This window comes from Grus americana, chromosome 24 (assembly GCF_028858705.1).
Source record: "Grus americana isolate bGruAme1 chromosome 24, bGruAme1.mat, whole genome shotgun sequence".
In the NCBI taxonomy this organism is placed as follows: domain Eukaryota; kingdom Metazoa; phylum Chordata; class Aves; order Gruiformes; family Gruidae; genus Grus; species Grus americana.
In genome coordinates, this window is record NC_072875.1 from 1089495 (window position 1) to 1103917 (window position 14423).

The 14423-nt window shown below is 41.6% G+C and overlaps 1 protein-coding gene across 1 annotated transcript in view; it reads right to left on the reverse strand.

The window, feature by feature from the left end:
- CBL (Cbl proto-oncogene) overlaps positions 1-14423 on the reverse strand; it is a 44691-nt gene that overhangs the window by 9068 nt on the left and 21200 nt on the right. Inside the window, exons 3-12 of the mRNA XM_054803360.1 lie at positions 10887-11033; positions 9396-9552; positions 7753-7874; positions 6589-6726; positions 5686-5773; positions 5005-5136; positions 4375-4578; positions 2702-2833; positions 1201-1578; positions 106-200 (exon numbers count right to left, since the gene is read on the reverse strand). Coding sequence (XP_054659335.1) covers positions 106-200; positions 1201-1578; positions 2702-2833; positions 4375-4578; positions 5005-5136; positions 5686-5773; positions 6589-6726; positions 7753-7874; positions 9396-9552; positions 10887-11033 — 1593 coding nt within the window. The remainder of the gene's footprint in view (positions 1-105; positions 201-1200; positions 1579-2701; positions 2834-4374; positions 4579-5004; positions 5137-5685; positions 5774-6588; positions 6727-7752; positions 7875-9395; positions 9553-10886; positions 11034-14423) is intronic.

Sequence of the window (14423 nt, forward strand, 5' to 3'; positions counted from 1 at the left end):
TGACAGAGTTGTGTCAAATTCTGTCCCTGGCACCAGCATGGAGAGGGCCCTACAATTACCATTCTGTAAGTTATAAAAGAGCACTTTTGCTAGAAAACAACAGACCTGGCAGCTAAGGAGTAGATCGCATTGGCAGATGAGGAGGGTTTAATTTTGGAGTGTTCACACTCTGAGGTTGTCGCTGGACCACTGTTCAAGCTCTGGAAGAAAAAATTCCAAACCAGGAATCAGAAACACCACATATACCAGTGCAGTGGCAAAGCTGTCAGCCAGACATTTAACACATCCTCTGTGGGAATCTTCATTTATTCCAAAGCATTTACTGACACCTTAGAAATCCAGTAGTTCTGTGACAGTTTTCCCTCAGTGAGGGCACAAGCAGGGTTCTTCTCCTGTAGCCAACTGCTTGTTTACACAAAAGCTGTAGGAACTTCATATTTGAGACTTTTATATTTTATTTTGAATTATTATTTATATTTTGAATATTTTATTTCATATAACTTTACTTTTAAGACTCCAATGGCTTTGGCAAATTCAGCTGAAATAGGCCAAAATGGGGCCCAAGAGGAAAAGGATGCAGACAAGCACACACATACAGAAACAGAATGACAACTGTGCAAGTGTCGTTTTCTTAGACAATCTTGCTAAAAATGTACTTGCTTTCAATTTTAGAACGCTGGAGGTTTTAAAAGGAAAAATTAGGGGAATGGAATCAAAGAAAGCAAAACTGCCTGGGATTTCTTGTAGAGAACAATATGTTGGACTACTAAGTCACACATCATGACATTGGTAATAGTAACAGATCCAAATTTAACTCAGATTTTACTGTGTTAAACTAATCATAGCTACCGTGTGTAGGTTTTTCAGGACTGAAAACTGAAAAGAGTAAATTACACTTTTCCAGCATACCAGCTTCCAACACAAAACATTGTCAGTTTTTCAAAATTGAAAGGTGAACAATGATCATGACATTGTGGCTCATGACTGCTCAAACTGGAATTTCAGCCTTGCTCCCAAGAGGCACGAAAGCACCTCCCTGAGAAGTCTTCCCATTATTCTCCCTTGCTGGGCATTCACCAGTTCCTTTCCATGTCTCCCTTAGCACAAGATTGCCCTATCTGGATGTAAACTATGAGAAGAGGGCTCCTTGCAAGACTGACTTCCTCACAGATCACCTTTGCCTCCAATAGGCCTACTCACCATTGGGCTGTCCAGGCTGAGCGTGCTTCCAAGCCGATGGCTGTCAGCCCTGGAGTCCATCTGAGAGGGCAAGGAAAAGGGAAGCGAGTGCCTGTTTGACAGTTCTCTCCCAGCCCAAGGGTCACCAGGACTGAGAGCTACAGATGGGGCTTTTGGAATCGGCCTGGATGGCCACAGATCAGCCTGACGGTTGGAGGGCACAGGGGGTGGCTTGTCTCTCGAAGGACAGTCTCCTGGCGTGCAGGGCAAGGGACGCCTCTGAGGTCGACCTTCAGCCCCAATGGAATGTGGCCTGTCCGGAGGCGGTGGCGGCGGGAGGTCTCTGAGCGTGGGTGGTATCGGCAAAGGTTTATCCTTGTGAAGAGTACCAGGTGCAGCCTGGAAGGCAGAAGACTGTAAAATATTGCTTAACAAAGGCAGTCTAGCCACAAAATATAAAAAGGAGGGAGGCGGGTGGCAAAAGGGTGAGTTTTGGTTTTCATTTTATCTATTTTTACAGGAAATTATCTCAAAGGATGTGAAGATAACTCTCCGCATCTCCACAAGTTAACCCTCCAGAGACAGCTTCTCTACAGGCTCGAAGAGGTAACGCAGTAACTGCGTGTAGCTACAGCTAGGCACTAAACACACCAGATTATTCTTCTTGAAGAAAAAAACAATGCTTACAGCAGCATTAGATTGGATTCCAAACAAAGGATACCCATCATTTAGAAAAACGATTCAGTTGTGGGTTATTTATACAAGTTAGCATTCATCAGTCAGCAATGAATATTCATAGAAATAGGTATTCTCCTCTGCCTGAACTTTCAAGCATAACTTCATTACTTCATCCAAACTGGCTGAAGAACTACTGCCTATCTCAACAGCCAATGACCAAATGCCACTAAGATCATGCTACTGCCTTCTGCTAGTCAATCAGTTCACCTCTCCCGGTCACACACATTTCACTCCTTCCTTAGTCTTCTATCTGAAAAAACGCTTGATGGCAAAATTTGTGAAGAAATATTTGGGACAGGAATATGACACCTTCCCACATCTAGCCTGCTAGCTAGAACAAAACACAAGCCCATAAATGCAGCTCCAAAGGGCATAGGCACCAGTGGCTGAAGCTGAAAAACAGTGAAGATATTGGTAGTAACAATAACTTGGTAGTTCAACAGGAGAACACCAGTCACCCTAAGTGAGCAAGCATTTCAGCTTGGGACAAGCTTCTTTCTAGCAATTGCATGGACGAATGCGAAGAAAAGACAGGCCCTTTAAACAGCAAACAGGGACTCTCCTACCATGGATTCCAGAAGGAACATTTGCTTTCAGGACAGATTAGGCTTTCGTGGGGAATGGAAGGAAAGTGGCCTAACAGAACTACAGAAAAGGAAGAAGAAAAAGTCTTGTGTGAAAGTACTTAGGGATGTCACAGAGAACATTCAGGGTTCACCAGAATGCTCTTCGTCCTGCCGGCCCCAGAAAAATCATAGCTGAAAGGGCAAACAGTGTGTTTGACCTTTGAAGTGGTCCCAGGGCTGGAAGCCCCAGGTGGATTGGACACTCGCTGCTGTAAAAGATCCAGTCGTGGTGGCACGGGAGGAAGGGTGGCCTGTGGAGCTACTGAGAACGGAGAAGGAGGACGCTCAACCTGAAAAAGAACAGAATGGGAAAATCAACAAATGACAAAATCCAGCAGCACGCCTTTTCTCTGGAGAGCCTTTCAAGCTCTGTGACTTGTACCGGCTTCAACATCGCTATTGGTAACAAATTACTATATTAGTAACAACCACACACCAGTAAATGAAGGCAATTTCACAGCACAACAGCGTCTGACCTGCAGCAAGCCTTGAAGATTACCAATAGGCTTAGCTGTGGCCCACAACTAAAAATGCACACTTAGCAATGGCACAGTAAAAGACAAGCTGTTTTGCTGGGCTAACAGACCTGCCTTGCTACGCCCTGAGCAGAACAAGCTTCATTGCTTTTCAACGCAAGAGGGCATGATCTGCTGCAAAACCTACTTACCACTGCAGGCACCACTGTGCAAACTACCTTGACTACAGCGTCATGGCTGTTGCAGCAATCACTAGCGTGCACCAAAACCTCCATTTTTGTCCCTGGAAAGCTGTTTTTCCACCTAACAAATCAGAACAGTGTCTGTTCTCCTCTTTTTCATCAAGTTTATTTTACAAGGAAGGCTAGTGCTTTCTGACTTTGAAAAGCTTTACACAGGTTTGAACTCACTATTGCCAACAGAGTACTAGCCTTCTGCAAACCATCACAGGATGTCACACTGAGGAAATTGCTTTGCTTCCCCAAGTTATGCATATAAACACTACCTCCAGGGATACAGTTTACTATTTAGTAGACTTTTTCAAAGAGTGGAAGCTAAAGAGATATACGACCATAGGTAAACCAGTGTAGAGGATTCTTTCTGACCAGGAAAGGCAGATTATTTTAGTGAATTCAACTATTAAAAATTAGCCAAATTCGAACCCACTTCCCTATGCAGTAAAACAATGCTAAGTGCAGGTATGCAAAAGCAGCAACGAGCTTTTAGAAAAAAACATGCAGGGATCCATAAAGAATGCCTGTCTTGTACACATCTCCTGGCAGGACGTAGCACTAATGGCAGAGAGTTATCACACCTTTATTATACAAATTTATCAGACACCATATAAAAAGATCACAGTCAAACTGACTCCCTCAGCAAAACAGCCTGCCCTCTACCCCATTAGTCATCAGGACCTTGGGAAGACTCTATCTGGCTGGCTGTATTCATCACTGGGGAAAATGGATGAGTTTTTGCTGATATGAGTGAACCATGGCTAATAAATCAAAAGCAGCATTGCTAAGCATGCAGGGAAGTGTTACAAACCTAGATCTTACACGCCAATAGGTCAAGCCAGCCTTTTCACCCTTCTAAGGGTTCTTTCAAGACAACCCATAAAAGATCAAAGACTTCAAAGTGTGATCACCATTGCTTAATGGAACCGACAGTGTAGAACTTAATAGAACTGACAGAACTGAACCTAAATCCCCGTTTTCCATACTGAGTAAAATCTTTCCTGTTACAAGGTCTGACAGCCCTCACACACACAAATCACAAAGACCACAGGAAACTGATGGAGAACGCGCGGTCTTTGTACATACTGTCCCATCTACTAGCACACACTCTGGTGACCTTACTTTGGTACCAGCGAGTTCTTTCATCATGAAGAGCGAATCATCAGCTCTGTCGTCATCATCATCGTCATAATTGGGTGAGGGAGTTCCTTCTGCCCCTTGCCGCGATAACCCTCCTCCTCCTCTGGGGTCGAATGGGTCTACTACAATTGGCTCCGTGCCTTTGATTTCACAGCGGCAAAAAGGACATCCCTGGCCTTCTGATTCCTTCAGGGAAGATAAGAGATCTGTTACAACAGCCACTATGATGCAGAAATTAAACACAGTTAATATACAAAGAGGTTTAAACCTGCTTTTTTGGCAGGTACCTTTCAACTGAGAGGAAGACAGAAAGGCAAACTGTGATACACTTATGGGGACTATTTTCCCTCTGAAGCAGAGAAAACGTTTTTTAGCAAGTCCTCGCACTTGCCTGTTCCTAGATTAAGAGATCAGGCATCTAACCAGCTTCTCCCTGTGCTGGTGAAACTGGCACTGAAGCACTGATATTACTGAACTATGTGTTTAAGTCCTCAGTTATGCTATCTTATCTCCATACCTGAAGGAAACTGAACAGCTTTGAGAAGAGAATACACCACTTCTGTAAAAGAGCAACTAGCTTCACTCAGAGATTAACAAGAGGCAATGCCTCACCTGCCATGCAGTGAGACAGGACGTGCACATCAGATGGCCGCACGGTTCAATCTTCACATCCTTGTCGTTTTCAGCACATATTTTACACAGCTGAAACGTGGAGCCCATCTCGCAATACAATTCATATTGTTCCTTGGGGAAAGATAGACAGACATGATTGGTACTGTAAAATAACAAGCATGATTAGTCACAGCTACAAGAAAACCAACACAAGATTTGCAGGAAAAAAATAAATAAATTCCAAACACAAGAACACAGTGCAAAGGAGAACAGAAGTCTGCGAAGATTTCACTACAATTTTATGTATTAGATACATCAGTCAAGTGCTCAAAAAAGTGGGCTTCAAGTTATCCCAGATTTTCATTTAGGTGTCCCAAGAACAGCCTGTGAAAGCAGGGTTCAAGACATGCTGGATGGAACAAAAGAATGAATATTTGGCAGAACGTTCTAAAAAAAAAAAAATCTTAAGATCTGTCAGCCCTGCATAAAGCTTCACCTAACCTTTGCAATCTCCTCTGCCCATTCCTATCATTCAAAGTTTTCTGCAATTCCTGTAAAATACATCAGCCTTAGAAACAAACCTTGGGGATACCAAGTATGACAGAATTGTATAAACCGCTAAGGAGGCTAGAAATTAGGAAGAAAGCAAGCGAGTTTGATGGGACAGAATACTTTGCTCACCTGTGTAACTTTAATGTGGTCCTGAGGTGTGGGCTCACACAAGCCAGTCAAGTCAGGATTCTGATTCCGGCCATCGGGAAATAAATAACTGTAAGCAGTTGGGGGGAAAAAAGATATCTCTATAAGTGCATATACACACATGCATACATACACACACACAAACACACATATAACATTTGTTTTGGGGATGCTGGAGGAAAGAAAGAATGAGGGTAAGAAGCGAAGGGTGGGAATTCAAGGTATTCTGAATTCAAAAGAAGTTTTGGAAGAATTTTGCTGTTGGACAAAAACCAAACATGTCATTCTTAAAAATAAAAAGAAGTGTGTCTTCCTTGCTGGCAGCAATTTTTATTTTAAAAAGGATGTTATGGTCCCAGACTACTCTTCTTAAATCATCCTATAGTGAAACTGTAATATCCAGAATAAGAAAACTTATGCCATAGTATCAGTTGTGATGGCTCAAATTAAGGACTCGACTGGAAAAGACTCTATGATAAGGGAAACACTGACACACACTCATCATCTGCTATTGCAAAGGACAGTACAGCTCTCCAGTGCAAAAGATAGTTGCCTGAGTATTCTCGAGTGCCAAAACAGTTAAGCGTAAGAATTATTCCACTGACATCAATGGGACTATTCATACAATTGAACTGTTTTGCTGAATCAATGTCTAAATAAAAAGTAAGAGCTGATAGATGTCCAAAAGGGGCTCAGCGATGTCAATAGTGATTGCTTGACCTCTGCAACATGCTGCCTCTCCTGTGAAGTAGACAACATGCCACGAACCCAGAAGGTACATTTTACCGTTCAACTGACTTTAAGACCTCACCACAGGATTAAGATTTATAAAACAAACTCACAGTGAAAAAGGGCAAAAAAGTTAATTTTGATAAAGTTACTTACAAGCCTTCCCTGAAGCCATCAATCAGTGCTTGAAAAAGAGGTTTGTTGTGGGGGATTGTCTGAAGAATGTTCCCATCTGCAGTGACATAGCCAATGGCCCACTGACCAAGTCGCGTACAGCTCAATCGGAAAATATAACTAAAAACACATAAAGGAAAAGAAACTTCAGTTTGGACTGGAACAGAGAGAAAAGATTAAATGTCAAGTAGGCAGTCTTTGTCTGGCTATCTCAAGTCAGCAAATAAAAACTAGTACGAATAACTTGATGATTTATACCAGCTTTCCTCAATTTACCCCCAGGCAGATCAAAGAAGAACCTTGCAATCTGATACAAAGTGAGAAAAGCATCCTAGCACTGGCCTCTAGGTGACATTAAACCCAGAATCCAGAGCAAGAAAAGTTATCATCATTAAAATAATTTGTTTCAAATTAACTTTAAAAAAACCCAACAAACAACAAAACCAACTGACTACACAAGGTTTCCATTTTTAAAACCAGCACAGAACTAACAGCATAGTAACAACCTCCAGAAATGAACACTTGGCCCTTCCTGCACAAAGAGAAAACTGTTAGCCCTGTTGCACTGGGCCAAGGTCTATCCAGGACATTAGGTAGCCCAAAACTGCTCAGGTGCACAGCCCCCCTAGAAGCACGTGTTGCCCCCCACAGCCTCCGAAATCTGCCCAGCCTGCAGCACTACATTGCAGCCTACTCCACCCACCATGCTGCTTTCTGCCAGAGCAAATACTGGTCAGCTGCCTGCTCTGTCTGAAGCTGGCTTCAAATGTGCAGACTGCTTCTGGAGGCTGAGATCCGCTCAGCTCTCTTGGTTTTATCCATATGCACCACAAAGTTATGGGACCTATAGATACATTCTCTTATTTGTGGTCCTAAACAGCCCACCGTTTAGGCTCACTCTGGCAGTGTCTGCCTCTGCGTTCCGCTCACGCCTCAGGGAGCTGTTGTGAAGATTGTGGGGGTGGGCAGGAGGTAAGTCACCACACGGAGGATAATCTCCAAATATGGGGCAAGCTAGGGCTTTTCACAGTTTAAATTTCTGAGCAAGGAGGACATAGACAAAATAAAACCAATCTCCTCAGCCAGCGCACTAATCGGCGATGTTAACAAGAACGATCGAAAAAGCCACTTCTGCCAAGCACCAACCTGCCAGGTTTGTGAATGAATTTCTGAAGCCGGGCTTTCACCTCATCATATGTTAGGAATGCCATATAACCAGGATGAGTCACCGCTAGGCTATTCCAGTTCCTGAGCAAAGAGGACCATGGCTATAGAAACAACAAAGAAATATATTAACCATGCACTTCTAAAAGGTATCAACACATACAATATTCCTTAGTCAAAGGGATCAGTTCCTCAGTTAAAGAAGCGGTTTCTTATTCCACCATAAACCCAGTAGCGGAACTAAAACCTACATTCTCCCGCAACAGCCTTAGCATTTCAATTTCTCTCTTGCCGGTGATAAAAACATCACCTAAGACACGCCTTAATCCAAACTCCTTTACTAAATGCCAAGGGAGAAGTCACTGAGGTCACAAAAAGGCAGCTCAAGAATAGCTACCAATTTGTGCTGCTTCTGCAGAGAAAATTACTCATTCCTGAGATAGGGATAAAGACAGGAGTTTAAAAAGATTACGCACAGGACCAGAAACCATGACTAGCCTGATCTCTCACATCGACTTCCTATACGTATGGCTTCAGAGAAGTGACCTCCCCTCCCTGTGTGAGTTTCACAGTGAGATTCTTGTGACTATCCACAAAGCACCTAACCTCACTTGGGTGGGGCAAGGATTACTGGCTAGTCTAAGATTTGAATAAAGAGACCAGCACATACATGTTAAATGTTCTTTAAAATGATGCACAAAAAGTCATAACAAGCGTTTGAAAGCTCTCAATCCTGTGAAGGGCTTGGGTGTCTAAATCTCATCCAATTTTTCCAAATTTCTCAACTTGTCTAAAAGAAAATAGTAGCTCTCCCTAAGAACTTTGCACCTCTTGGAAACTGTAGCAACTCTTAACTTGCTCTTTATGTACAATAGTTGGAAAAAGTACTGAATGAGATCAGCTACATTGCAACACCGAACATGGGAATTTTTCATCTAGACGTATCTTAATTACAACCCACCCTATCACATGGGAAAAGGCGAGTCAGAGCCAAAGAAGTAAGTGTTTGTTCTTCAAAATACCCAACTGCACCATCAGAAGCTGTGTTTTTGAGTTTAGTACTATTAAAGACTGTGGGTTAGAATTTTACCTACTATTAATATCACATCAGTAATAGAGATATTTCTTGTGCACAGAACACAGACATGTCCACAACGTCCTGGCTGTATCAGTTCAAAAGCTAGGAAGCCCAAATTTTCATGCTTGTGCTCCATCCTGAACAACCCTCCCATGGAAAATAAATCTGACAAGAAAGAAAAGGACAAGGAAAGACAGACTGATAAACTAAACTTCACACTTCCTGGCTTACGGAAGTTGTGGCAGAACTTCAGTCTAAAAGCGATCTTTGAAAGGGAAAATCTGATTCATGGGAGGATACTCAATGTGCCTTACAGCTGCAGTATACGTTTAGACAATTTTTTCTTCTGCAATCAGACGCATCACACACTTTCACTGCAATATAGGGTCCTAAGTATTACTAGAGCTTTTTAGGGGATGAAGAACAAGACAACTAAATCCCTTACAGCATAAATAATGTCATTTTAGTGTGTTAGTTGGTCCTGGGAAAAAGTCTAACTTGAAGAACTGAGACACATTTCCAGTGATTCACATTCCTCAATTCTTACCTGAAAAAGTCGTGTGAAGATATCAAATTCAAATACTGAAATGTAGTCATTGCACGTCAAGTCAATCGTTGACTTCAGGGCCATGGCTTCCAGCCCTGAACTGATTGGATGCACTTCATGCAAGGCCTGACGGAAGCTCTTCCATGGAACGATAGTCCTGGGGAAAAACAAGCCACCTGTAAATGTGATGTGTCTGAAGACTACTACCATGCACATACTTCATACGGGGTTTTTTGTGTGAGTATGCGCTTCATGATAATGGCAGAGAAGAAAATCCAAATTAGCCACAAGAGGTTTATTCATGTTATGCAAGCACAGGATTTCTTGGTACTGCAGGAAATTAGCAGCCAAATGAACTTTAGACAATTTTCTCTGCATATGCAAAATTTTGGAATCTGAAGTCCAGCTCTGCTTTCTCCTTTCCCTTTTTTCAGCAGTCCTATCATGTCAACGCTTGTATGTACCCTGGGCTATATACAATACCACCACTTGATAAAGAATTTCGTAATGCTGCAGCTGGTAGAGAAGGAGTTAACATTAAGTCTTTTAGCAGAGGTCTAAATAGTTTAAAAAAAATAAAACAGCTGCAAACAATTCTCTTCTCTTAACTGGAGAAGATAATCAGAAGCCAAAACAGAGGCTCCTGTTTAAAGGAGTATTTTCCTTCTTTTGAAATATCAAGTGGACTAGAAACACAGAAAAAAACATGCCTAGCATCAGACAACTGTGCTATTCATGAGTAAATATATTACTGCTTTTTGTTCTGACAGCTACTAATTAAACTCTTTATATGAAGTACCTTAGTTACTGTAGTTAGAAAGCAGTACCCATTTCCATTAACTTTAATCCTCAAACGTTGCTGCGGACACCTCTACAGTTCATTTAGTCAGCGTTTTAGCAGATACAAAAATTAAAAGTGACATTTCAACAGTTTGCACACAAATGTACACTGCACTTCACCTTCTCCTTCGTTCTATCTTAAGAAAGCCATTATGCAAACTGACAAAAGTTCAGAGAAGCCAGAAGAAAGGTGATTGGAAAGACTAATTGGAGGGAAGATGAAAAGAATTTAATATAATGGCTTAGCTAAAGGACAACTAATATTGGGAGCATGGTAACCTTTGGAAGAAGAAAGCAGATTATTTTGCATAGTTCATGGAGCTTACTTACAAGTTAACGAATTAAATTAAGGAGAGGACAATTTAAGCTGAATAATCAAGGGAAACTCTGTGACAGTAAAAGAGTCTCCGAGGGAAAGACCCATCACTTGCCACATTTAAAACAAGACAGGACAAAGAACTGGGAAATATAACGTAGGAACAATACTGTATCTCATCCCAGAGTGGACCAAATGACTAGTAGGTCTCTCCCATCGTTAATTTTAACCTGACAAAACCTCTCCTGAACCACAAACCAAAATTTTTAAAAATACACAGTGCTGTGTACAATTTGTTGCCACATTTCTATTTTTAAGCATAGTTAGAAACTTACTTTTCACCAAACGCCTTTCTCCAAAATTCTGCAGCATCTGCCTTGGTGATTCGGAACGTGTCTCCCTGGAAAAGGCCGCTTGGGAAAATACCTTTGAGTTCTGCCAGCATATGGCTAAATATCAGGGATAACTTTGTCAGGTTACGCCTACAAAGGACCCAAAAAAAAAATGTTTCTTTTAGAAAAGACAGACATGGTTTAGCACTCTGAACAAACCAGCAGTAGTACCTATTGCAATTCAAGAAGTATCCTAGCCTAGAAAACTCTTCTTATTTGGGACCGCCTATCAAGTATTTTACCCAGCATTCAGAACACATCCATCACATGGTACTTAGCAGCAAGGTCTGTGTTTGTCAAGACATCTTCCACAATGACTAACTTTGCATAACCTCTCTGAGGTGGGCAGATTATTTCCAGGGCAATCCCCCCTCAAGGAAATACATTCAGAGAAAACGTCAAAACTCAATATTCAGACCATACCTATTAAGTAACAGCATAAGCGGAGCCAAAAACTCATCAGAATCCTTTGCTCTTGGGTCTGAAAATTCCTTATGAAAGCACATAAAACTACTACTGCCTTGGACTGTGTAAGCTGAATGTCTTTCCAAGTCTCTTGCTCACAGAACTTCTAACTAACCCATAATAACAGGCCAGCTCTCAAGGTCAGGTCAAAACACCTGCAGGTTTTTTCTAAAATGCTAATAACTTACAAACAAAAGCTTGATGGTCAGGATGCTCAACCATATTGTGTTGAGTAATTATCCAATTTGAATTACAAATTGAAACCCCAAATCCCTTCTCTGCCTGGTGACATTCATAGATCAGGAGTGCTCTAGTCCATCGGGTATGCCCTTTTCTAAACTGGAAAGTTGGAGAAGAGGAAAAGAGATATTCTCTGCTTCGGATTTAGTCAATGTGCAAAAGATTTCCAGAAACAGAAGACAGGAGGACTACAGCCTAGCGGAGAGGGCACAGCAACATTGTGAGCATGTTGGGTTACATGCTTCACAAGAAACTGGCATTGGATTGGCATTAAATTCCAGCAGTACAAACTGCAGCCTAGAACTGCTTCTTCCCTCCTTGTAGTCTTAGCGACTACGTTAAAGGAGGTAAGCTCTATGTTGCAACCGTGCTATGCAGAAACAGAACTAGCTTGGGTACCTCAAAGCATCAGTGCCTGTAGCAATACAGTAATACCAAAATAACAGTCTTCCTACTGGGGAGTCAAACAATAGCACTATTACACACTAGAGAGATCATCTCCTACTTGTAGATGGGGGGAAAAAAAATTCATTCACTAGTGGCACCTCGTTCTCTCATTCCTTTATCCAAATAAAGGACGACTCTCTTCTCCACACCGTTACATTCTCCAGATGCTAGGAAAATGGGAGTTCCTGAAAAAAGACTGGGATATTTCTAGGCCAGAGGCTTTTTTTCACCCCCACATCACATGCTTGAAGGTAAAAGAAGAATCTAGTATCATGTGGGAAAGGACAACTTCCAAGTTATGTCCAACAGACCAAAGCTGGTCAGAAGATTGCCTCAACCACCAAGGCACTGCAGACTCAGTTAAGACACTGAGCAACAAGTTATTTTGCAGACTGCAAAATACCAAACCATTCAGACAGGGGCTAGAAGCATCACCAGTCACATAGTACCTTCTCAGTGCCTTGTTTTCCAAGCTCCCTCACTGAGTATGCTACTATTGTAGTGTGCCATCTCCCTGAAGACAGCTGTGTTCGGCAGCTCCCCCAGGTTTCAGCCTTTCACCAATTTCTAGTATTCTGGTTGGATTGGTTCCAATTTACTTAATCTTGGACATTTTTCAGATACCACTTGCTCCAGACATGCTACTCCTACTTGAAGTACTTATCCTGTTAATGTGCCTGACTGTGAAACTGATCTCCAGCTAAAGGAGATAGGTAACTGCTTCCAGTCTTTCTGCAAAAATTCCCTGGACATTTAGGCTTAGGTCTTCTAGCTCCATGTCATACTTTCATAAAGTCTAAACTCAACTGGAAGTGACTTACTTTGTCTGACATATGTTCTACCATTTACTCAGCTGCACATGAGCCCTTTCTCCATGCTATGATGCAGTCTAGGTAGACTAGAAGGCATAGAGGACTCAAAACTATAAATCTTCTTTGACAGTAGTTCTCCTCTCTTACCCTTATTTATTCAACTACATTTTAATTTGTGTCTAAGCAATGAAAGCTGCTCAAAGTGGTTACAGAAGATACCAGCTATAGAGCATGGGATTCTAGCTTTTGGGATTTCATACATGTTTGATAACAACAGGTGCTCAAGACTAACGTAAAACAAACCACCCACGTGCTCTTCTGTAGGGTGCTCCATTCACAGCAGCTCTCTACCGGATGCGTTACATATTCAAACTGTGTGTATTTTAAAGCAGCCGTATGATTTGGTTGCTTAATTCTATAAACACAAACTGAAAAGCTTTGCTGTTCACCACTCTCCACAGAGAGGGGCTGTCAGAAAGTCCCCTTGTCTTACTAGTGTATCACAACTTCCAGTTATCTTGCTTTTGCATTTTTGTTATAACTTTGGAGTGCTACTGCAAATTCTCACCTTCTGCTTTTAGGAAAGTTTACACAGCATGGTTTTTTTTTTTTAAACCAAAACAAAAAAACCCTACACAGGACCCTGTGTGTAGGAAAAACTGAGCTGTATCAGAACAGCAAAGTAATGGCTTTCTACGTGACCACAATCACATTTATGAAGATCAGTGGCTCAGGACCTAGATGTATGGATACACAAAGAAGCTGCAGCAATACAAAACCCAGGCTGTTACCTTATCAGTAGTATCTGTTTGTGCACTTCTTCCCTGTGGTGTAATGTTAGGTAATTCAAAGTTTTGTATTCCTCCTTCCAGTAGCAGATAATCAACTTTGCATTTACCAGGGGAAAGCACCCTTCTGAGGCACAGCTACTAGCTAATCCTACAGAGAAGATGATTTAACTATAACTCACACCCCAGCTTCCTCTCTCCAGAGGGTAGGTTCCCACCATGTCCCTGCAACACCTTTGGCTGACAAACACTAGAAAAACTGCAACTCAGAGGTTCTAGCTGCAGAGGTTGCTCTCCAAGCCATCTTCTGAAAGTCCTCACTTCCATAAAAATGATAGAAAAGATGACAGTTTATGGCAGTGCAAGGAAAAAAAAAAAAAAAGCAAACACCATGCTATTATGCTATCATTTAATCCATCTACAACTCAAGAAAAAAAAAACCCATGGTATTTGATTTTACTAAGCTTATAAAAATGGAGGTATGAGCAAAACCTGCTAATTGTTTTGTTACACTAACATGGAAGTAGTTGGTAAGAACTACATTCTGAATCATTTCCTTGAAGGGTTAGTGTGCAATATTTGTGTGCAATCTTAGCAGGTAAAGTGGCATCTCACAGCAATGCATGAATGTCAAGTGACTACAATGTTAACAATCCAAAAGCTCTTAAGGTATATGGTACATGCTAACACCAACTCGCTACGTGCTCTTAACACTTGAAAAATCATGT